The 25,232-nt window shown below is 35.9% G+C and overlaps 1 protein-coding gene across 2 annotated transcripts; it reads right to left on the bottom strand.

The window, feature by feature from the left end:
* Positions 1-237: 237 nt before the first annotated feature.
* Positions 238-25,160, bottom strand: LOC115923448. 2 transcript variants are annotated; one of them, XM_030984061.1, is made up of 12 exons: positions 23,914-25,160; positions 13,531-13,643; positions 12,827-12,880; positions 11,723-11,803; positions 10,309-10,377; positions 9,309-9,569; positions 7,378-7,640; positions 6,683-6,804; positions 5,553-5,946; positions 3,928-4,435; positions 2,334-2,449; positions 238-1,394 (listed from the first exon to the last, which is right to left on the bottom strand). In XM_030984061.1, the coding sequence occupies exons 2-12, from the start codon at positions 13,607-13,609 to the stop codon at positions 1,047-1,049; spliced, it is 2,295 nt and encodes a 764-aa protein (XP_030839921.1). In that variant the 5' UTR covers positions 13,610-13,643; positions 23,914-25,160; the 3' UTR covers positions 238-1,046. The 2 variants fall into 2 exon arrangements, with proteins under 2 accessions (XP_030839921.1, XP_030839920.1); XM_030984060.1 differs by having other exon boundaries at positions 9,309-9,608; positions 23,914-25,159.
* Between the last annotated feature and the right edge of the window lie 72 nt (positions 25,161-25,232).

Raw genomic sequence — 25,232 nt, 5'->3', positions numbered from 1 at the left:
CGATCCTACTTCAAAGCTGTGGAAAGTTATTGTGTGTATACAGCTTTGTATGTTAAGTTCAATGACCTTTTAACCTTTGGACTTTGTTGAACACGAGTGACCCATATTCGAACTTGACCCGAGTCTACAAGAGATGTACCACTGGTGTGAATTTGGCAATCCTTGATCAAAACTATGGAAAGTTATTGTGTGTACTATGCTTTTAATAAAAAGTTCATAGACTTTTTGACAGTGCCGTAAAAACTGGAAAACAACAACAACAACTTTTGACCTTTCACCTTTGTCGGATATCGCCCATATTCAAACTTGATCTGAGTCTTCAAGAGATGTACCACTGGTATGAATTTCACGATTCTACTTCAAAGCTGTGGAGAGTTATTGTGTGTACAGCATAAGTACAGCTTTGTATATTAAGTTCATTGACCTTTTGACCTTTGAACTTTGTCGACCATGACCCATATTCGAACTTGACCTGAGTCTTCAAGAAATGTACCACTGGTAAGAATTTGGTGATCCTAGCTCGAAGATATAGAAAGTTATTGGGTGTACAACATAATTGTTGACGCCGACACCGCCGGTGTAAAAAGTGACGCCTATGCCTGGCTCCTGCTACGCAGGCGAGACAAAAAGGACATGAAACCATTTTAACGGATATCAACCGATGCCAAAAAACGACATCCGTTCCTCAAGTGTGACAGCCGCATGACGGATTAAACAAAAGTACCATCCGTTACTTGTACATTTTCTGATCCGGCCATGTCTGGCAGCGGAATAAGCTTGTAAGTTTTCAATTCAAAATATTACAGTAATATTAAAAAAGATAAAATTACATCTGTTTAAATCATATAGATTGTAAATCTCATGCAACTAAGATTTGTACTAAGGACCCTCTGGTGAAATTAAAAAGCTCCTCCACTTGTGCTTCACAGCCCCCACCCCCAAAAATATTACTCCAATTTTATTGAAACCAATAGGCCTACTATTTTGCTCAATTATTTGATAGCTAAGGCAATTACAATGGCCCAATTAAGCTAGGATCTACAAAGCTACTGAAAATAGCTACTGTGCTTCTCTCTCAAACCATTCACTGTTTGAAGAGGAAGTTTTTCTCCAGCAGTCAGTGAGAAAGGAGGGAGAATCACAGAACTAGAATCAATAGTCTCAACCCAAAGCTGTTTCCTGCCCTTTTGTCCTTTGACTGGTACCTTTACCTCCTTCCACTTAGAAGTCAAGGTTCCTGTGTACCACTCGATCTGTAGGGACTTGTCTTCATGTACACTGCGAATGCAGCCAACTTGAGGCCAGTGTGTCGAGTACTCTGGGAGATATGTTGCCACCATGTCTCTCTCCCTAACTTCTGTCCTCTGTTCCTTTACTTTGGGTCCTATGTGAACCTAACAAAAAGAAAAAGAAAGTAAAATAAATAAAATAAGAAAGTGAATTGAAAACGAATAGTGTAGTGCCACTACATACATTATCAGTGATTCAAGACAATTCCTTATGTACACTTTATTTACAACATATAAACATATTATTATAGTAATTCTTTCTGAAACCTAATAAATAATTTTCTTTTATAAAATCAGAAAATATTGTTGAAACTTCTACTATTTTTGTATTTTTTGATTTTCAATTAACCCTAAAAGGGCTGTACGTTCACCGGGATATGTTTAAGGATATTTTTTTTTTTGTGCCGGGAGCTTTCATGACTTTATAGCATAGAGTCTTGCGCATCTTTTGATGCCAAATATAAAAAGTTTTGACCATCGGGTAACGTGCAAATTGACGATTTTCCCATTGTCTGTGTATTGTAGCAATTCAATGCAGAAATGCAGATGTGCGATACCTACGATTACGTAAATGCAGATAACTACAATTTTTTGAGGTGCTCACATTGATGTTTAAGAAAAAAAAAAAACAAGAAACAACAAAAACAACAAAAATTTGGGAAGACTTTTGCAACTAATGCACAAGCGTATAGCAATCACTAGTACCCAAAGCTAATCTTTACCTGACATGACCTGACCCCAAAATACTCGGCATGACTTGTAATTACTGTAATGACTGGAATTATGCAAGGGCTTACATGTATATATATTAGGGGCTAGATCTTGTGTGAAGACTATACAGAGTGTAAATTCTGTTAGGGAATAATGTTGCACTCAAGATGCAATTAAGCTGAGTGTGTTAGTCATGCAGCATTGTAGATGATTTACATTTTTTTTTTTTAGAAAGCAACTCAAGTTGTAAATAACGATTAAAATACATTTAATACTAAATATGGTTCACAATATCTTTGTCTTAATTAAGGGACATATTAATGAAACATGTACCTGTCTGAATGTTTCATCCTCTGTGTTGCAAGCATGCTCCTCAAGCTGTGGTCTGTCAGTTGGTTGTTTGGCCATTATCAGTAGATCGCATATAGGCCATCTCACTGTTGAATCTTCTGTTAAAACACACAAAGGAAATGTATTATAGCCCTGATGTAAGAAACAGTGTGCTAAAATATCAAAGTTTATGATCAGCCAGCTAGATAGGTTGTTATTACCTTCATCCAGTTATATAAACATATAGTGGCAAATTCTTGGAATAATAATCGTTTTATCTAATGATACTATGACCTAATCTCTTGAAAGGTCATATATATATTTTTTTAAAACCCTATATAGCCCGGGCTATGCAGTGCATGGGGGGGGGGGGGGGGGGGGGGGGGGGGGTGCTAATTTAGCCCCCCCCCCCCCCCCGAGATCTCGCCCCTCAACTGCCTGATCGTGATGAAATCGTCACCTGCAACATAATCTCCAAAATCGTATATTAATCTCTCTGAAAAATATTTTGTTTAATCGATTATGCTAATTATGCTAATTTAAGCATGAAATTAGACCTTTTTTGCTCTAAATCACTCAAAACAGCTCGAAATGTGCTGTTCTTTTGATCTAGACACTCTATGTATTATTCTTAACAAGCGTACTTTAAAAAAAAATCCAGTATCAAAATTAAGTTATGTATTTCATTGTTTTTTTAATTTCTCTGTTTTTCGACCTTTTCATTTTTATTGTTTTTTCAATGAAATTTGTTGGCAACACTTATGCGATCATAACTAGCATAAACGAAATAGATTTCAATCTGTGAAAGCAGATATAATAATACATTTAAAAATATTAGCTAATACACAATTTGTATTGAAATTCTACAAGAAACCACGTTTTTGAGCTATTTTGGGTCCGATGTGCAAGTACATGTACAAAATTATGTGTAGCATAGGAACTGCATGCCCGGGCGTTGTTGCGCGAGATGTGAAGGAAAAAAGTCATGAAATTTCAGCGCAGAATGTCTTCGCTTTAAATAGTTATTGTGAAAAATGTTTTAAGGGGGGGCCAAATTAGTCCCCCTTCCCCCCCCCCCCCCCCCCCCCCCCCCCCCCCCCCCCCTCATCCAGGCTATAGGGTTAAATCTCGAAAAATAGCAATACCATAATATCTATCTCTAAAAAAAAAAATTTTAAAGAATGAGTGGAGAAAAACTCAAAAATATCCTCTCAGGTTTATCTATGCTGCTGACTCAGCTGCTCCCTTGTGAGAGGCAATCAAATATCATAAATTGGCGCGTAATTTGCTGGCTCTCTGTAAAACAGCCATTCCTCTTTTTTCTATAGACCACCATCCATTTGATTTGTAGTCAATGGTTATATGCATTAGATAAACCAATATTTTTGTGTCCCACTAGCCTAGTTCGCTATTAAGATTTTTTTGTGAATTGTGCCATGAAGGGGTGTAACAGTCAAGACTTCAATACAAATTGTCAAAGTTTTGGGCCATAAAGCTTGAAGATGCTACATTGTATTTTTCAATGTTTCATAGGTGATGGAAAAAAATACCATAACACCATCAATTTTGGAAGTTTAAAAAATGACAGAAATGATACCTTCATTCTCCTCCTCTTCCAAGGTGAGTAGCTCATAGAGGGACCTCCATGCCTCAATGTCTACTTCTTCCAAGTATGGCTGGAGCTTGTCTGGTAGATGTATGATATTGATGTCCGCAAATGACTTCTCTACCAATGTTGGTTGTCCGTCTGGATGTGATGACAGGATGTGGTTGATGCCAGTGGTGTCTCTCCAATGTGGTGTAGTTGACCAGTCTTTTGTTTGTAGGGTGGCTTTTCCTTGGTGCAGTGCGAATTTGAATATGTGTGGTTTACTGTGATAGCACATGCTGTGTTGATGGGGAAGAAGCCATTTGCGAACATCAAAGAGGTGTAAGATGCGCTCCGCTGTTGTAGGGCAGTGAGCTTTGTGGAAAGCGGCGGGAATAGCTTGCAGAAGTTTTGGAAAAGATGGGGTGCTCCTTTTCTTCAAGTGAGTTGCAATCCTTGAAAAGAACTGGTCGATGTCCTCATGTGTGTGACCGACCATCAAGAAGCCAACTTTGATCTAAATGCAAACAATAAACGTTATAAGGTGAACAACAGTATGGAATAAATTGAATTTTAGGGACATTCCTCAATGATACAACCCAATAAGCATGAGGGATAATTTATTCAATTGAAATTTTTCTTCATTTATCAGAACATTTATCTAACAAAAACATATTTATCAAAGCTTGTTTTTGTTTACGCTTTACAAATCATATGTACACTGATGACAAAGATGACAACTTTATATTGCCCATGGTTTCTAATGTGCACTACCTCTTTCCCGTTCATAGGGTTCAATCTTTCCGAGAATAATAGGCTACGACCAACAACAAAAAACCCAAAACACTATTTACCATTGGTATACATGTATCTGTGTAAAGTAAATAATTCTAAGTCACAATATCTTTTTTTAACCCTATGATGCCTACACATATCAGACATTTTGGGCAGTAAATGTATTTGATAGATTAAAACAGAGGATCAACTGAAGATATGCAACAATACAATAGTGCAAAATCCCCCATCATAAAAAGTGAGTCAGAAATAATGATTCACCTTGGAAATTTGCCATGGTGAAAATAATTTGTAATCATGAATATTTTCTCTTTTTTTTCACACTCTTTCTGCATCGTTGTTCTCTCCTGCTCACACTACAACTTCGAGAGAGTGGGTTTGACCCACTTTCAAACGCTGTTTCATGAATAGATGCCCAACAGCAATGGTACTGCATGCAGCGGGAAAGTGTACTCTACCAGTACATGTCAAACATTTTTATATTTACATATCCCTTCACAAAATATCATGTACTTTTAAACCCAAGGTTTTGGTGCAATTGGGTTTTTACCAAGTTACTTTAATTTACTGTCAACTGTGAATAGTTTTCTGACAAAAGTGAATATTTATAATGTTTATTCTCAAACAATGGGCAATTTCCGAGGTATATCATTATTTCTGACTCGTCCTTTACATGATTCTGAAAAGAACCTCCAAGACAAAGGCATTCTCTTATCCATCCAATACAAGTTCAAATAAACAAAATTTCCTTTTCATTTTGCGATTAAATAAAGCATCATTACAGACTGAATACTTATATTGACAATTAATTACTAAAAAGAACATGTATTAAACATTACCTTCTTGAAGATATTGAGTTCAAGGAGCAGGGACAGAAAAGAAAAGAGATGTCGATTCTTATTCTCCCTAGAAGTGTTGTCCAGCTGTAGGTAGAGGACTGGTGGAAGAGAGTCGGCATAACGGACCAGGATGTTGAGCAGGATATTAATGGTTAGGTTGCTGTCATGTGGGTACTCGTTAAAATCGATGTAGGCGTGTTGACCTCTTCCATGAACAAGTGCACCGGTGATGTGAGTGTGCAGTTGATCATTGTAGCTCAGAGCTTTAGGTGTTGGATGGAGTTGCGGTATTGATGTGCAGTGCTGATCCATCCCATCGATGATTACACTCATGTATTTCTCTGGCTGTGACTTCGCTTTGCGGATGTGTTTGTAATATTTTTGTCTCTCACTGCTGCTGAAAAGAAGGTAAAGAGCAATGAGGAGTCATGCTATGCTTAGAAGTTTTGATCACAAAACCAATACTAATGCCTTAAATACACGAGTAAATTGTAATTTGAATGTGTTATCTGAGACTTGGCTAGGTTTACGTCTATATCAATGATACTTAATTGTGACCAATATACTTTTTTAAAGTAATGAACTTGTGCCTACATTTCTTCTCCTGTTTTCCCTACTATTGTATTTTTCTTCTACTATAGGCTTTTCACGTCAAATATCCACTGATTAGAACCAAACATCCGTATAGGCAGTTCAAATGCCAATATTTTATTGTGGTCACCTATTCAAATATATTAACATTGTTGTTGTTTTTTTCCATTAAGAATTTCATTACTCTCTTATTGCTAATATTTGTTGTCCAATTTTTTAATTTGTTCTGTTATTTTTCTCCAATTTTGCCGCTTCTATTTAAAGCAACTTATCTTGGAGCCTGAGTATTCCTCTAAGCTTTCTCGGTTTTTGTCTCCTTCAAAATCTTTGTTGAAATATTCACTTCTATGAGGAAAGCATATAATGACATAGCTCTAGTTGTATATTGTAGCTACATGTAAAATACATCCATGGTTGTCATTTGTTGCACTTAAAATACTGGATCACAGATCACCTCATTCTAAATGCTTAAAAGAAAAAAAAGTACATCAAAATCAATTACAACATTAACTTCAAGCTTTAATCAAAGTTTGCTGTACCTTTGTTTCTCTACATGTTTTTGATGTTGTGCAATCAATTGTCTTCGAACATCTTTGTCGTTTGTCTTGCCAAGCTTCATTTTCAGCTCTGTGCACACATCGCACTTAGAGAAGCGGTTCACCTATAAAGAAAAAAAGAAAAATATCAAAGAGAAGGATTGTTAATTACAAAATTAATGTTATGGATGTGTTTTCTTGATGCATATAAATGTAGATGTTATAAGACTAATATAATAATATATTGACACAAAGATACAAGAGGCCTCAGGAATTTAACAGATTTCGTCTGGCTAAGAATCATAAATTCATCTATGTCTAACCCTAACTGTACCGGGGGTATAATTTGCATAAATTAGCATTATTGATAAAATAAGCAAATTTCCGCGAAACTAATGGCAAAATCTCTGCATAATTTTGTGGCGATTGGCCCATTTGGAGTGCATTAAAACTGCAATATGTTTTGTACAAAAAACTGACCTGAAATCATGATGGGTCATATGACACTATAAAAGAATTGTCTGTTTTTGCAAAAACTTACGGTAGTGTAGTGTCAAAATAAAAAGTAATGAAGTGGCATTGCTGAAAACATGGCGGTTTTGATTATGGTATGCAACAACCTATGTTTAGAGCTTTTGAGCGTCCCGCCCCACTCACTCCCATCCAGTACAGTTTAGGGTCAATGGAATTTACAATACCTTGGGGATTGTGATGTGCTGCTCTTCCTTTCTCCAAATCCTTTTGAAGTGAGTCTCAGAACAAACCTCAGCATTATCTTGTCGTATTCTTCTATACACCTCTCGCTTTGTGAACCCATGTGGAAGGTTTACAGACTCTCTGTCAGGCATTCGGTCTCCATAGGAACGAGCAAATGCATTAAGTTCTGTCTTCGCGTTTAGGGTTTTGTTAATCTTGTGTCCTTTCCTCAAGCAGTTAGCAGGCAATGGGTATAGCAGTCCATCTATTCACAACAAATTAAATGCATGCATGGAAATAACTAGAAATATCGAAAATGGCTGATCACCACAAAACTCGGCATGCGCCTCAGATATTGCGCAAAGGAAGAGACCTTACCTATATTTTTGGCTGAAAATTGCTTACTTTGTCATTTATGCAAATTCTATTCATGAATATGTTTTTTATTATGAATTACATAAATAAATAATAATAATACCAGTCTCTTATAAAGCGCTTTACGAGTTAAGACCAAAGCGCTCACAGCATATTATTGCCCCAGTCATTGGATTCAATTACAAAAAAAAAACAGCATTTACAGTGCACAATCTCCTCTCCCTGGGGAGCATTCCAGCTGGTCACCTATTAGGCGCACACAATGCCAATTCAACTGCATTGCGTTCGCATCCTACAGGGTACCCATTTTAACACCTGGGTAAGGTGAAGCAATGTAGACAAAGTGCCTTGCTCAAGGAACATAAATGCTGTGCTGCTTTTACAGAGTTTATTTTTTGGCAAAAAGTTTCTTAAAAGCCTATTTGACATTATCATATAATTGAATTGTCCATATACTTGTTTTATAATAATAATAATATAATAACGGCCATTTGTACTGCGCCATGTCTGTCAGATTTGACACTGGGCGCCCCATTATGAATTTCTAATGTATTTTACTGTTTTTCAATTCTTATGTATTTTATTGTTTTAGGACTTCTTATACTTAAGATCATTATCTGGATCAATTTACAGTTTGAGTAAATGATAAATCTAGTCTAAAGAATGAAACATTACTGATTCATAGACCCAAACAAGAAACTTCACTTTGCCATTTGTTTGGTAGACAAGATGACAAAAATTTCAATTTTCGGCTTGACCTTTGGTCACAAAAGGTCAGGTAACTCTCTAGCATTCGCATCCTACTGATTTCCAAAAACAGCAAATAGCGGTTACAGCACAATCCCCGAAAATGCAGGGGTGGGCTGATGCCCCCCACCCCCCAGTACAGTAAGTGTTAAAGCTACATAAGAGTAATGAAAGATAATGCAGCTGTCGTACACGAAAACCCCTCACAAAAAGTTCTGCAATTCAAGTTTGAGAAAGGGTATCTCTCGTTGTATTAAATGATTAAATGATACTTCAGTTTGGCACCATTGGAAAGCCTGTTCATTCCCCTAGACAATGATGCCCAATTTTTATAATGTAATCATGGAATATGCAGGACACCTGAATATCTGACCAAGTAGAAAGTCAAATCTTGCAAAATGCATTTTTGTCAACAGTGAATTCTTCATTTGTTTAGAGATAAGATTGTGTTTAATTGATATCAATTCTGATTGAATGCCAATGCAGTATTCTCATATTCTTCTGAAGATGAACTTATTTCAAATGATTTTGAGATATCAAAACAAGAAATTTTACCTATAATTTTGTGAGAGGTTTATATCATACAAATGAGCCAGGAAAAAAGAGTTTTAGCCAAACCAATAAGAATGACCAACAGTCACTCTGTATTTCAAGTTTAACTACCTGCAAGCTTTCTATAAACAAAAAAGGACAATAATACGTTGGATGAATATGGGAGATTCTTTTAGGGTTTATGTACATTTTTTGCCCAGTACATTATGTACAAAGGCCATGAATTTTCAAAGAAACTGTTTTGAAATATGAACCTCACCTCTGAACTGCTTCTGCCAGTAGTAGAATCTTGACCTCACAATTCCAACGACTTGATGCCAGGCTGTGGCACACACCTGCTCCAAACCGATGTTGTAGGAGAATTGGAGACTTTCATTTTCAGACCGAGAAGAGTGGGTTCTGAAGTACTCCATCAGCCATGTCCTCTGATCACCCAGCGACTTTTCCTTAAAAGCGATCCGAGCTGCAGCTGCATCTGCTCGTGTGACTCTTGCCAGACAATCTGTTGAACAACATCTTCCTGCAAGGACAGTTATAAATGTCTGATGACCAGTTCTAACTGCAAAAGGGGAAGTAAAAAACAAAGCAGTTACGTCTCCATTGTTGTAAACAGGCATGAAAGCCTACAAGAATAACCAAATCTTTGTGCGGCATAGCCAGCTTATGTACATGTATGAATGGAATGAAGTAAAATTCTCAAAATTTATTCAAGTTGCAACTTCTGAAGGACTTTACTTGCTTTGAAGTACAATATAATTTGGATCGCCATGCAAAATTGAAATATCCCGTTGTCAAATCCACTTGTTACCATTTACCTACAGAAGTCTTTGGCGATTGCCATGGTAACATTTTCTAAATAATATCATACATGTACTTACATGGTTCATTAAAAAACTGCCGTCTACTATAATAAAGGGCCGTTCTCATAAGAGCAGGTAAACCTCCTCAACATTTGCCCCCGCGGTAAATGAGAAAACGATGCAGTAATAAACCTATCAGACTGTTCACATACGAAGAAGCATCTCCTCCAATCAAAACCTAAGCAATTTTTATTTTGGTTCCTGGAGGCAAAAATATTTGACCAATCACATGCCAGGAAAATGGGATGTTGCATTGTTGCGATGCGTATTGCTCATCTTGATTGCCCGGTTTACACGCCATTTTGGGGGGGTCAATGTGCAAACTTATTTACCGCAGGGGCAAATGTTGGAAAGACCCTTAAGAATTACTTTGTTATATCAGATTGTTTGAGTAAGTACCTCTTTTTTTCTGCTCTTGATCACTGCATGATGATTCCAGTTGAAATGTCACATGTCTTCTCTTTTTTCCTGTGCAATGATATAAAAAATGAAGAATGACTTAACTATATCTTGTATAATCATTATCATTATGTTGCAGTATAAATGGATACAAAAATCTTAATTGACTCAACTTAGCTTTTTGCTAAGGGGGGGGGGGGGGGTTGCAGGCGCAGGATTTTGGTAGACCCCGATTAACAAAAAAAATTCAAACCAACACACATAAAAACATGCTTTGTCCAATGGGGGGTAGGGGGGGGGGGGTAGGGGGGTACGGACGGACAACCCGAAAACATGAGGCAGAGGTGGAGGCATAACAAGTCTTATCTAAAATGTTTGTGGTGAGAAAAAGTGAGCCAAAAATATGAACCGTTTTGGCCAAGATTAACATCAATTTTTGCTAAAATGTGAAGTTTTTTCAAAGAAATTTAGCCTAATTTAGCCCTAATGACATGCCAGTTGGATGAAAGAACAGGGTAAGCTCATTTTTTTAATACCAGATTGGTAACACAAATATTTTTGAAGATATAATATAGATATATTGACTGCTTTGAGATGTGTGTACTAGCTTTTTTTAGGCTAGCAAAAATATCATCAAATATTGACTACTAGCTAAAAAACAACTGGTCAATACTGATCAAATTACAGTCTTTCTACATCATGCCTTGGTTATTATGCTGATTACTCAACAAATACTCTTTTTCTAACAGAATCATTTAAATTGTTCAATGTCTAGCACATACATGTATGGTATTGACACCCATCCCAGGTCATTTCCTGCCCTCAAATAAAATAAAAGGCCCAGTCACAATATGGATAACAATTGACTTGAAATAAGCTCATGGTTCAAAATTTGGTTCATATCCACTTGGTCTACTACCAGTTGGTCTAATTCCCACATCATCTAACACTAACATGGCTAAACCCATTTGGTCTACTATCACTTTGGTCTAATTGCCGTTTGGTCCAATCATCACTTGGACTAATTCCCACTAAGGCTGATTGTCATTTTGTCTAATTATCAAATGGTCTAACTACCATTTTGTCTATAATACTTTTCCCCATTTTGCCAAAAGATCATCTGGTCTATTACCAGTTCATCTAATCAGATAGACTAAGTGGTGTTAGACCAAGAGGGTATTAGACGAAATGGGATAGCCTAACTGGGAATTAGAAGAAATAGGAAATGGATTAAGTGGCAATTAGACCAAATGGTTATTAGACCAACTGGTTATAGACAAAATGGGATATTAGACAATGTGGGATGAGACCAAACGGGCATTAGACAAAGTGAGAGTAGACCAAGTGTCAATTCACCCAAAATTTCATACAGCTTTATTGAACACCAATTACTCATAAGTGATGTTACACTAACCCCTTTTCCTTGGAATATGGCAAGCATCCTCATCTGCATCACTCTCAAGTTCAGTGATAAAGATACCAGGAGTCCAGGGACCTGTAGGAATTCAAATGAAAAGATGTACATGTACATGTATACCACATACGCTTAACATAATACAATGTAGGTAAGGGCATAATACTTGTCTTTTACAGATACATTAAGCCCTGCCATGCTAATTGCTAACCATGCATGGTGTTATTTTTTTCAAAGACAGCAGACAGTCAGCTGTACTTGTGCTGTCCAATACGGATATATAGCAAATGAAGGGGAAAAAAGAATAGACCAGGCAAGCTATGTGACATGCTCACAGGAAACTTTAATGTTAATGTGAATGGAAAGTTGCAATATTTATTATTGACATGCAAATACATGTACGTGTATGATATCTTGTCAGATTTCACCTTTTTTTTTGTAGTTCAAATTGTCTTGGTGTTGTAAAAACATACACATTCCTGAATTAGATAGAATTGAATACTTTTTTAATTATCTTTTTTGTGTAGCAAATAAGAATTTTAGTGAAAATTGTAAGTACAAAATTTTAATCATAGTGTAAACTGTAAAAAATTAGTGGGCCACCTATTCTACACTGACAACAGTAAGGCAGATATATATATATATATATGTACAATCAGATGCAATAGGAAAATGGTATTCACTTTCATGACCCAATTAAGGCATTGACCAGCACACTTAATCTTGTCTATTGTACTATGTATACTACATGTATGAGCTGAATAGCTACTCATCATAGGGGACATTGCTTTTGTTTTCATTGTTTGGCACTCTTCTTTAGTTTACGGAAAAGTCATTTAAAGGAAGCTTAAATACCAGAACGCAGAATATAAACATGCACACGCAAAGCAAAAGCTCAAATTCTGTCAAATTACAAAATGAAGACAAATCTATAGAACTGTTTTATTCAAATTTGGGGTTTTACTTCAATATAAACGCAGGAATAAAGTCTTCTGCTCTTCAATGATACTTTAAGTCATGTTTAAGTTTTTGAGTTTTTCTTCATTCTTTAAAGTTTGTTCTGCTTTTCCCCAAAACATTGTATGGAATTTTCCCAGAACATACCTGTCTCACAATGTAGATCCTCATCAGCTTCACTCTCAAGCTCTGTCTGGAGACCTAAGTACATTCATAAATATGATATTGCTTAAATGGTTTACATTGTTTGGCACTCTTCTTTTATTTTATATGGAAAGGTCAATGAAAGGATTTAGCTATTCCTAGAAATGAGGGATACATTGTACATGTAGACAACATGACAGACTGTGTAAAAGCTCAATTTCTGTCCATGTTGCACAACATCAAAACAAATCTGTTTACAATTTTGGGAAAAAACAAGCTCTGAAAAAACTAGGAATTGTAATCGTCCAAAACATTACAGCATACATGTATTATGTAACACCACTATGATAATAAATAATAGTATTGTTGTTAATATTATAAATTCAATTCAATTCAATATGCTGTGAATTTAAAATACACTGAACAATAGCTATGAAAGCTGAAGATATTTACACAATTATCACAATGATCTTTGAAAATTCACAGTACATGTAGGCCTACTACTACTGGGTGTTTCCATAACCCGACACCCTAATCCTAAACCTAATCCTAACCCTAGGGTTTAGGGTTAGGGTGTCAGGTTATGGAAAGACCCACTACTACTAGTTCTCATCTATGTCCATTTTGCAAACTTTCGCTGTGCTACATTTGTTTCTGCATTCACTTACAGCACATTATTTAAGAATTCTTTCCCATAATTTACTTACCTGTCATCTGTGTGTTTGGAAGAGCATCATCAGGCTCAGCTGCACTCTCCAACTCTGTCAGTGGATCCAAAACAGCCATGTTTCTTCAGCATGAAGCACTAGATCTTGAACAGCTAGAATACATAAAATAAACCCCAAAGAACTTTATCCGATACTCTATGGGTTACTGGTTAAGGAGTTAGAAGAACTTAACGGGTCTACCCTCGACGCGCGGCACCCAACTCGACTTGGGTGCTAAGTGCGTTTATTCATGTGCGCGCACTCAGTTCCTGCGTATGTACATGTAACTCTATGTTAGCAACCCAATGCACATGCACGTGGTAGACGCAGGCCCAGGTGTTTGGTATATATCTATGGGCAAATGTAAACTGTTTAGTTCTTCTAATTCTTTAACAAGTAACCCATAGAGTGTCCTTAAACTTAAAGATAAACTTTAGTACTGGTAATGCGCTTGCATTGTGAAAGTAGAGGTGTGAAAGGATCAGAAACAGTTGATCATGTAGCATGTAAGTATTGGTGTGCACTGCAAGGTTCTGGAGTCATCAAAATCATAATAAATTTGACCGAGTCTTGGTAAAGTAACAAACACTCACATAGAAAGCTATATATGGGACAACACACATGGTGTCGGGGATGGTACTACCTTGGTTTCCTTGTCTTTCTATGCTCATTACTCAGCCAGTATACATTTTCTTCCAAAATTGTTTGGCACATGTCATTTATTTGTAATCTTGAACATTCAGTGTAAGTTTCGTTTGATTCTGTGAGAATTAATTTTTTTTTTTACCAGTACTGGAGTTTATCTTTAAATGTATGATCAGAGGGAATAAATCAAAGTTTTACATTTAAACATGAATTAAAAACTCAATTTTTAATAAAAAACATATAAGGCACTACCTGCATAGATCTAGACTAGTCTAGGCTAGACCGAAATATCAGTGTTTATGTTGGCATTGGATGCCCTGAGATTGGATTTTCTTTAAAGTCACAAGAGTTATCTGGTGGGGGGTGGGGGGGTCGGTGCATTTTGGCAATTTCCTTTTATATGGTGTAGTAGTTCAAGTACTGTTGTTGTTTATCATCCATTGTTAGACCCCTTTGCAACTGACTTATCCTGACACTTTTTGTGTCTTTGCACGGTTTGGTGAGCATAATTTTAGGGGACAAATTGCAATGTTCAAGCCTCCTAAATTGGAAAAAAATTACAAAATCCCTTCAGTTTATTGAAAAAATTCACATCAGATCTTGTTACCAAAATGTATCATCAATTGTTCTGTAAACACAAGAGGTAAGTGTCAGTGTCTTTTGATAAAAAGTTACGCCATTTAGATTAAGGGGGGACATACATATGATGTGTATAGGTCAAGATCTATATACATCTAGCCTACTTGATGTAGTATTATAACTAGATCAACATGTATGTCTAATTTAGTCTTATTACTCTGAAGTATTCTTCTACTAAAAGTTTAAGATTTATAGATCTATTCCACTCATCCACTGTATAAGGTTATAACCTAGACATGTATCTGAAGATACTTCGTCTAGTTATAACCTTGTACTCTTTTACTAATATGGGTATGGTAAGGCGTAAAGTTATAGATCTAACCACTCATCCACTATATGAGGTTATAACCTAGACATGTATCTGAAGACAGATACCTCGGTCTAGTTATAACCTTGTACTCTTTTGCCAATATGGGTATGGTAAGGCAGGCCTGTAAATGGGATTTTTCAGGGGGGGGGGGGGGGTGCGTAAGTTGATAAAACGGACCTTTGATACAAAATAACTGTTTGCAGAGGCAGATCCAACATTAACCATTTTTTCTTCAGAGTGACCTGAAAGCAAGGCATTTTAAGTGCCTCCTTTTAATCCTCATGAACAGGGAATGTATCTCCTTAAACAAATAATGCGAGTGCAAATCGTGAGTGGAAATTTTCATAAAGTGACCTGAAGTCAAGTAGGCTAATCATTGCACTTTTTGAGTTTAAATTTTCCATGAACATACATGTATAATACCCCTCCCTTCTCTTAATCAATCATGCGAGCGCAAAACACGAGGTCATTTTTTATATTTAAAGCAACCTGAACACAGGGAATTTTAGGCTCATGCACTCCTCTAAATCCTGATGAGCAGGATATGTATTTCCTATAAAAAGGGGGCCAAAAGCCAAAACGCAAAGGCATACTGTGTGCAAAAAGAAGCATTTTCACATTTCATATGATCCCTGAATCACCTCTTTAAATATTTCCATACATGTAAAGGTGTAAACCAAATATTACGCTAGCATTCAAAGCCATTTTGGTATGCCCTGGGCGGCACCATGATGATTCCATTCCCCCCAATTTTTGACGTACATGTATTTATGGACAAACCCTTACTGGTCTTTCACAATCATAAACGAACTGTTTGTGTAGTATATTAAATTAAAAGAAATGTGCAGTGTTAGAAACCTCTTGCATTGCATTTATATATTTAATATGTAAAATCCCTTTCAAAATAAAATTCTAGCAACGGTTCATCCCGAAAACTGCATGAAAATCATGACATTAACTGTTTAATCAGAACGAGGATGTTAGCAAGCTTTGTAGATCTTAATTTATCCACATACATGTAATTGTTGAAGAACTTTTTTTTCACAGTACTCCCGTTGTGTTAGATCAGCTGTACGATCTGCATAATGAATGAAAAAGAAGTCTAGTCATTCATATGCTGGTATGCAGCCAATCTTACACAATGGGAGTTACAAGCTTCCTAACAATATAACTGTTATTCTATCGCAATGTTTAAACCTAAAATTTGAGTAAAACAAATAATGTTTCTATCATTATATTATTTTTATGTATTTGTATAGCGTATTTTATATCAAAATTGTATCTAGATCTAATTAATTTTAAAGGTAATATGGAATGTTATCAAAGTCCAAATATACGTCACAGACTTGCATGTAGGGGGTCTCACTACAGATCATAAACATGCCAGCACCCTTGATAGCAGACGACATCGCAAATGCCTATTTTTCAAAATATTTGCCAGTTTGATGTGGGGTACTCAGTGGGCGTTTTTTGGTGATCTATGTATCAAAGGAAAGCTTGTGGTAAAAATTATATATTATAATTGATGAAATTCTAGTTTTGGTTTCATTTAAACAAATAATGCGAGCGGAAATTTTTTCATATAGATCTAGTTACCTGAAAACAAGGCATTTTAAGCGCTTTTTATAATCCTCATTAACAGGATCCTGTTAATCCTCCCCTGATAAATGGTCCACATTAATTACAATAGGTTCTTTTAACTCTTTATGCGCCACTTAAAAAAACCCCCTGTGCCACATTCTTTTAGGGTCACACATTTCGAGGGAATCTTTATTGACTCTGCTGAATCAAGAGGCTATAACTCTTCACTGGATGATCATGATGAAAAATATTGTGCAGCAAAGTTGTAGACCGGAAAAACGTGCTTTTCGATGAACCGTCATTTGTTATATTTTGAATTATCATTTTTATAATAATCATAATTATATAATGTTTAATTTTTCTTATTTACGGCAGTTTTTTATCCCTCTAGAATTTCTTATTTAGCAATGATAAGACATCTTCAAATCGAATCTATTAGAAAGGTGGACTTCTTACCTTTCTTTACATACCTTGCTCAAGTATTCTAACAATTCAGAAGGTTAGTATTTAGGTTGTTGAAGAAAAGAAGTTCAATAGGGAGAGACTTGAAAGTACCCCGCTCAGCCACCCTTGACAATGGGCTAATCTGCCCATTGAAATCCCTATTACCCCAGGTTATTGTCAATGTCCGGTTTAGCGGGGCATGAAAAGGGACGTCGTGGGGATGTTTTTCTTTGTTGTGCCATGATAAGTCAATAAGAAATAAGAGAATGTTATTGATTTTGCCCACTGGTATGAGCATGTAAAAATGGTATAGGCATAATATATTATATGTGATATACATGACATATCAGCATCTTATTGAAATGTCTCATTATGAATGTTCACCGCATCTGTTCTCTCACCTTCTTTACCCCTCAATAAAATTGATTTCAAGTACATTTATCACAGCCATAGATATACAAAGAAAGAATGAATCAATCTTAAAATATAAACTATATTGCATTGTTTTCCATTTACTTTATTGTGAGAGAGCTTATTATCAGAAATGATTGACGAGTGGAGTATGCAATGAATAAAATATGGAGAACGGACGTGAGAGACATTATGAGAGAGAAATAGTGATATGAAATGAAAGGACTTTACTGTGAATAAAGATTATAAGAGAAAGAGATAAAGATGACGGCAAGACAGGATACATATTGATACGAAAATAACAATAATAATGAGATAGAGATGACGGAAAGAAAGAGAGTAAACACTGATAGCATAAGAATGAATAAAGATAATAAGAGAAAGATATAGAGATGACGGCAAGACATAGGGTACATATAGATAGGAAAATGATAATAATAATAAGATAGAGATGACGGAAAGAAAGAGAGTAAACACTGATAGCATAAGAATGAATAAAGATAATAAGAGAAAGATATAGAGATGACGGCAAGACATAGGGTACATATAGATAGGAAAATGATAATAATAAAAAGATAGAGATGACGGAAAGAAAGAGAGTAAACACTGATAGCACAAGAATGAATAAAGATAATAAGAGAAATATATAGAGATGACGGCAAGACATAGGATACATATTGATAGGAAAATAATAATAATAATAAGATAGAGATGACGGCAAGAAAGAGAGTAAACACTGATAGCATAAGAATGAATAAAGATAATAAGAGAAAGATATACAGATGACGGCAAGACATAGGGTACATATAGATAGGAAAATGATAATAATAATAAGATAGAGATGACGGCAAGAAAGAGAGTAAACACTGATAGCATAAGAATGAATAAAGATAATAAGAGAAAGATATAGAGATGACGGCAAGACATAGGGTACATAATTATAGATAGGAAAATGATAATAATAATAAGATAGAGATGACGGAAAGAAAGAGAGTAAACACTGATAGCATAAGAATGAATAAAGATAATAAGAGAAAGATATAGAGATGACGGCAAGACATAGGGTACATATAGATAGGAAAATGATAATAATAATGAGATAGAGATGACGGCAAGCAAGAAAGAGAGTATTACACTCATAGCATAATAATGAATAAAGATAACTAGACATATAATACTTGTTTGGAACAAGTATAGGTGGGCTGGTCAACTTAAATTTGAGACAAAATAGAGCGAAAATAAGCGAGATACTGCTTAAAAATTCTTAAAAAACAATATCATGTAGTTTCATGACGTGAACGTAATTCACCTTCTACAGGGATCAGGCAAATTATGAAGGCCTTTTGACATGAGGCCTTTAATCGAGATTTTCACTATGATGACGTCATCAAAATGAAAAATGGTTATTTTAAAGCTTGTAGACAATTGTCTTAGCTACAACATATCGAAATTTGAAGAGAAAATTGATCAATATTTACAGAGATGCAATCAATTTTCCATAAATATGCTGACGTCATAATATGCAAATCGTATTTTGAGTTCCAAGGCCATTGTGATGATGTCACGATACACTTAATGGCCAAATGAGACATGAAATCATGTCTCCGACTCATACTCTATCTAAATAGGAAAAAAATTAAGGATCCCGGTGCATTCCAAAGAGCTATAATGGATTTTGTATAGGCATGTTTTTGCCCATATATGCTATGTATTATAAGAGCTCGCGCGCACTGACATTTATCTTGAATGGACGCTCATCTTAAAATAATGGTCATAAAGAGATGAACATAGTATCAAATTGTTTGACAAAATAGGGAATTATCAAGAAAGAAAAAAAAATGGCGATTCTACGTTGTGTAATGGTGTTACGCGCGAAAACGCGCGCGCATGCGCGTTGTGCGCGATTTTTTATAAAACGCTTAAAATGACCTGAAACGTATGCAAAAAAGATTTGAGACAATTTTGAGCATTTTAAAATTTTTGCGCGCGTATTGACGCGCAGACGTACGCGCATGCGCGCGTTTTTTGACCTTAATTTGACGGACTGATTGACCTTGATCATGATAAATATGAATGAGAAATTACTTTTGGTTATGAAGATATGATCAAGAGTTGATTTTCAAAAAATTTCACAAAATGGCACCTAGATGACGTCATCAGTCAAGGTCAAGGTCGAAAAATTTGCTGTGTTTGTGAATATGCCTATACATATGTGTGTTAAATTTTAAGATATTTGATTGAGCCATTTTCAAATTATCTTGCACACAAAAAAAGTGGGTCGAAATAAGAAAAATAAATAATAAACTAGACATATAATACTTGTTTGGAACAAGTATAGTGGGCTGGTCAACTATATTTGAAAACAAAATAGAGCAAAAATAAGCGAGATACTGCTTAAAAATTCTTAAAAAACAATATCATGTAGATTCATTACGTGAATGAAATTCACCTTCTATAGTCATAACACGCAAATTATGAAATTTCTGACATGAGGCCTTTAATCGAAATATTTACTCTGATGACGTCATCAAAATGAAAAATGGTTACAATTGAACTTGTAGAGAATTATCTTAGCTAAAACATATCGAAAATTGAAGAAGAAAATCGATCAATATATACAGAGATACAATCGATTTTCCATAAATATGCTGACGTCATATTATGCAAATTCCTATTTTTAGTTCGAAGGCCATTATGATGATGTCAAAATATTTTTAATCGCCAAATGAGACATTAAATCATATTTCCGACTCATACTCTATCTAAATATGAAAACAAATTGAAGGTCACGGCTTATTCCAAAGAGCTATAATGGATTTTGTATAGGCATGTTTTTGCCATATATGCTATGTAATAAAAGAGCTCGCGCGCACTGACATTTATCTTGAATTAACGCTCATCTTGTTATTAATGGTCATAAAGAGATAAAACATGGTATCAAATTCCTTGAAAACATATGAGAAATATCATGAAAGAAAAAAAAATGGCGATTCTATGTTGTGTAATGGTGTAACGCGCGAAAACGCGCGCGCATGCTCGTACGCGCGATTTTTTTAAAAATGCTTAAAATGACCTGAAACGTATGCAAAATAAATTTGAGACGATTTTGAGCATTTTGAAATGTTGCGCGCGCATTGACGCGCGGACGTACGCGCACGCGCGCGTTTTTTTTACCTTAATTTGACCGGACTGATACTGACCTTAATCATGATAAATATGAATGAGAAATGACGTACCGTTATGAAAATATGATCATGAGTAATTTTTCAGAAAATTTCACAAAATGGCGCCTAGATGACGTCATCAGTCAAGGTCAAGGTTGAAAAGTTTGCTGTGTTTTGTTCATATGCCTATACATATGTGTGTCAAATTTCAAGGTATTTGATTGAACCATTTTCAAATTATCTTGAACACAAAAAAGTGGGTCGAAATAAGAAAAATAAATAAATAAATAAATAAATAAATAAATAATAAATAAAGGCGATTTTAACAAAAATATAAGGTGGTCTGTATTAGATACAGCCCACCTGATAAGAAAAAGATATACAGATGACGGCAAGACATAGGGTACATATAGATAGGAAAATGATAATAATAATAAGATAGAGATGACGGAAAGAAAGAGAGTAAACACTGATAGCATAAGAATGAATAAAGATAATAAAAGAAAGATATAAAGATGACGGCAAGACAGGATACATCTTTCTTTCATTAGTTTTATTCATTCTTATTCTATCACTGTCTACTCTCTTTCTTGCTGTCATCTCTAGCTCTTTCATTAATTTTTATTCATTCTTATTCTATCAGTCTACTCTCTTTCTTGCTGTCATCTCTATCTCTTTCTTTCATTATTTTTATTCATTCTTATTCTATCACTGTCTACTCTCTTTCTTGCTGTCATCTCTATCTCCTTCTTTCATTTTTTTTATTCATTCTTATTCTATCAGTCTACTCTCTTTCTTGCTGTCATCTCTAGCTCTTTCATTAATTTTTATTCATTCTTATTCTATCAGTCTACTCTCAGGGAACACTTTTATCACTAGAGTCTTCGTCACTGCTCGATTCGTCGGAATCAGAGTCCATGCTCCATGCTTCCATAGTAACAAGATCTCGAGCCTCCTCTACACTAAACACACGTTGACGTTTTCCAGCAGGTGCCATCGTAACATCAGTAAAAAAAATCCAAAGAAAACCGCTAAATACACGGTAATTTCGAATGTAACACTATGAAGAAAAACAGTTTACCGGAAAGTGTGCGATGTATACAATGTAAACAATAGTAAACGCAACGCGTGGCTACACACTGCGAGCGGTATTATGAATGTCTAATTGACTCGTATACATCTGTGCAAAAATGCGAAGTTGGCACGCCTACGTCCGTGCAAATCGGCGAACAAAGCAAACAAAGAGTTAAAAAAAGTGGGCCTTTCAGATACTTTTTTTTTTTGGGGGGGGGGTGCATGCCAATACTCTACAATGTAAACAGATCTAGATCTAGATGTAATATGTAGGTCTAGACCTAACTTTGTTAGATCTATAAAAAGTATAATTCTATTCTCATCTAGAAATTTAAACAAGTCAAAAAAGTGAAGAAAAAAAATCACAAATTTCGAAAGTCTAACACACAGTTAGCAGCAAGAAAGTGTTGCCATAAAAAATGCCTGAAAAAATATTTGTGGTTTATACAACATTCTTCAAGACTTCATAAACAACTGTATTATTAGTATGGTAGAGGTACCTTAATCCATGCAGTACATTAATCCACGCATCCCTCAATACGCGCGATGCGACGCGTTATATGCGCTCATTTTTTTTGGATAGACAATAAAACAACAAGCCTATCGCGATATCACAACAATTTTGAGGGAAAATCATTGGTTTCTTGTATTTTTATGATTTCATGAAATCATCAAGAATACACTTCATTGAGACAGAAAACGAAAATATACATTCATTTCCTGTATTAAAACTGTGGTGCGTGGATTAATGTACCGCTTGATTTTGTCAAAGAAAAATTGAAGCGGTCACGTAATCGACACGAGAGTTAACATTCACCAAATATTCCTGTCAAAGTTTTCTCTATAAATGATCCTCAGAATATTTAGTATTTAATGAGGAAAAAACGTTGATAAAAAATGTTAAATTATTTGACTTTTTAGCCTTTCAAAACAAAGTGCGTGGATTAAAAGTACCTCCATCATACAGTTGTAGATCTAAACTATGAGTAGACTAGATCTATGACCATCAAATTTTAAAAAGATCACTTTAACTTCGGCCAGGGCCTAACTGTTAGGCCTATACTTTGTATTGACATCGTGTTATGAGTGGCCTATACTTTGTATTGACATCGTGTTATGAGTGGCCTATACTTTGTATTGACATCGTGTATGAGTGGCCTAGCCCAGTCAACATATTTGTAAAGTGACATTGTATTCCTTCTTACTTAAAGGTACTATGTCCCATTTGCAGGCCAAAAAAATGAAAAAGTTAAATTCCAACTGCATTTGAAAGATAATACTAATTTAGAACTTCCCTAAACAAAGTGGGGCTTAAAAATGTCTTCAAGTGGGAAAATAACGACTAGATCTATTAGTTGTCAAATCGACTTTAGGGCTATAGGCCTAGAGCCCAAAAGTAATAGTCTTGATTTTCAGACAACTGTACCGAATGGTCATAGAGGTCTACGTTTTATGCTGCGCAAAGATTCAATCAGTTTAATCTTGGCCATCACAAGAAGTGGGTTATTGATGTAGATCTAGACAAATGCTCATGTACCCTTTACAACTCTTTTCATGTATTTTATGACCAAAGAAGAAAAAAAAGCCAGTCAGTCACTCAGTAGTGTCTGACAGTGAAGTCTAGCAAGTAAACGGGTTTCCTTGCATAATTTGAATATGAGGACACTGCTAACATTTAAATTTCACAGATAGGACATAGGTCTAGGCCTACATGACATAGGCTAGACCCTATTCATAATTCCTGCAAAGTTCTACAGAATTTGAGGTTGGCTGCAAAAGGGACATAGTACCTTTAAGTTCTAGATCTACTAGATCTAGTTTTACTAATACTAGACATAAAGTTAGATCTAGATCCAACATAAAATAGACTTCCAAATTGCCAGAGTCTATAGCTACTGTGGATTAGTACAGCAACGTTAGTCCAATAACTGTTTAACACCGTAACTTAGCTCCGTCTCGCCCAGTACACTACAGTGCACAACGTGTGAATCTAAGTAACAAAACACTGTGGTAGTACTAGTAGCTGTAACACTTTGTAAATTGTAACACATTAACTGTTATCTAATTAAGTTAACGTTACTGTAAAACTTGAAAGAAAAAGCATTGTAAAATTACCTCTCGCTTTCCAACGCAACGCCAGTACTCTGAAGGTACCGTAGATAATCAAGTCTTGACTCTTCTCCTCGGACAGCTGTCAACGTAGCTTTTGGGTGCAACAAATTCAAGATTCAAGATTCGGCACGTGCTGTCGATGGGAAATCTATTGTTTACAAAACACCCAAACATGGGGATTATAGAAGTATAGTACACACGTAGGTAGACATGTCCGCCGCGCTCCGTGGGAATTTCTTAGAAACTAGCTCGACACATCGCCCGTGCGGGATTATTAACTTCTTAGAAATCGGTTCAACGCATAGTCTTACTCCCAGTCTGTGATGGACGCGGGACGCGCATTTAAAGATTCGTTGTACGGGATGGGGGGAGGGGGAGGGGGCAGGGTGAGGGTGGGGGTAAAGACATTTAATTGCTGTACTGTTGGGACAACCTCAAAATTAGAACTTTACAAGATCGAGTTCGATCCATCGACCTCAAGTCTCCAGCTTTTATTTTATTGTTGTTTTTGTTTACGCCACTCCCGCTAGTCTGAGTCTATATAATTCTATACAGTACAACGTAGGCCGAGGTGCCTCTGCCCTCGACTCCAACGTCGAACAAGTGAGATGCCAACTAAAGGGTGTAATAAGAAACTAAATCATTAATTTGTTGGGTTTTTTGCATTTCGAAAATTATATGAGCCTCGATCTGCAGGACCACTTTTCGTTAAAAAAAAAAAAAAAAAAAAAAAAATTGTAAAGTGCACAGGCTTCACACACTTCAAATGGGTGTTTCCACATGTTACCTGCATGTATACACCCCCTGTCATCCTAGCTGACATGGGTAGGGTTAGGGTTATGTTTAAGATTATGCTTAGAGTTAGGGGTGTAAGGTGAGGTCAACAAATGGAAACACCCCCATTTGAAGTGTGTAACGTAGGCTATGCATCTTTACGATTTGCATTATTTTTACGAAACTTGGCCCTATATACAGCCCTCTCCCCTCCCAATACATTTTAACACAGGTCACATTTCAGCTAGGTCTCTATCGAGAAAAAAAAAATCAGCTCGCGTGCACTTCAGTTTGAAAATTTGCTCATACGAAGAACAAAGGCGGATTTGGGGCTAATGGCCCTATCTTGGAGAGGGGTGTGTGCGGATGGGGGGGGGGGGGCTCAGACAATGAACAACCACCAAATTTTTGGGTGGGGTACATTTATCACTAAGCCACTTATAATTTTGGTGTGGATCAAATATTATAGAGCCCTTACCCCATTGTTTTTTTTTTTTGGGGGGGGGGGCTCAGATATCATTGTGTCTACCATATTTTTGTTGGGAATC

This window comes from Strongylocentrotus purpuratus, unplaced genomic scaffold (assembly GCF_000002235.5).
Source record: "Strongylocentrotus purpuratus isolate Spur 01 unplaced genomic scaffold, Spur_5.0 spur5_scaffold_14, whole genome shotgun sequence".
NCBI classification, from domain to species: Eukaryota; Metazoa; Echinodermata; class Echinoidea; order Camarodonta; family Strongylocentrotidae; genus Strongylocentrotus; species Strongylocentrotus purpuratus.
This window is presented reverse-complemented; position numbering and strand designations above follow the sequence as displayed.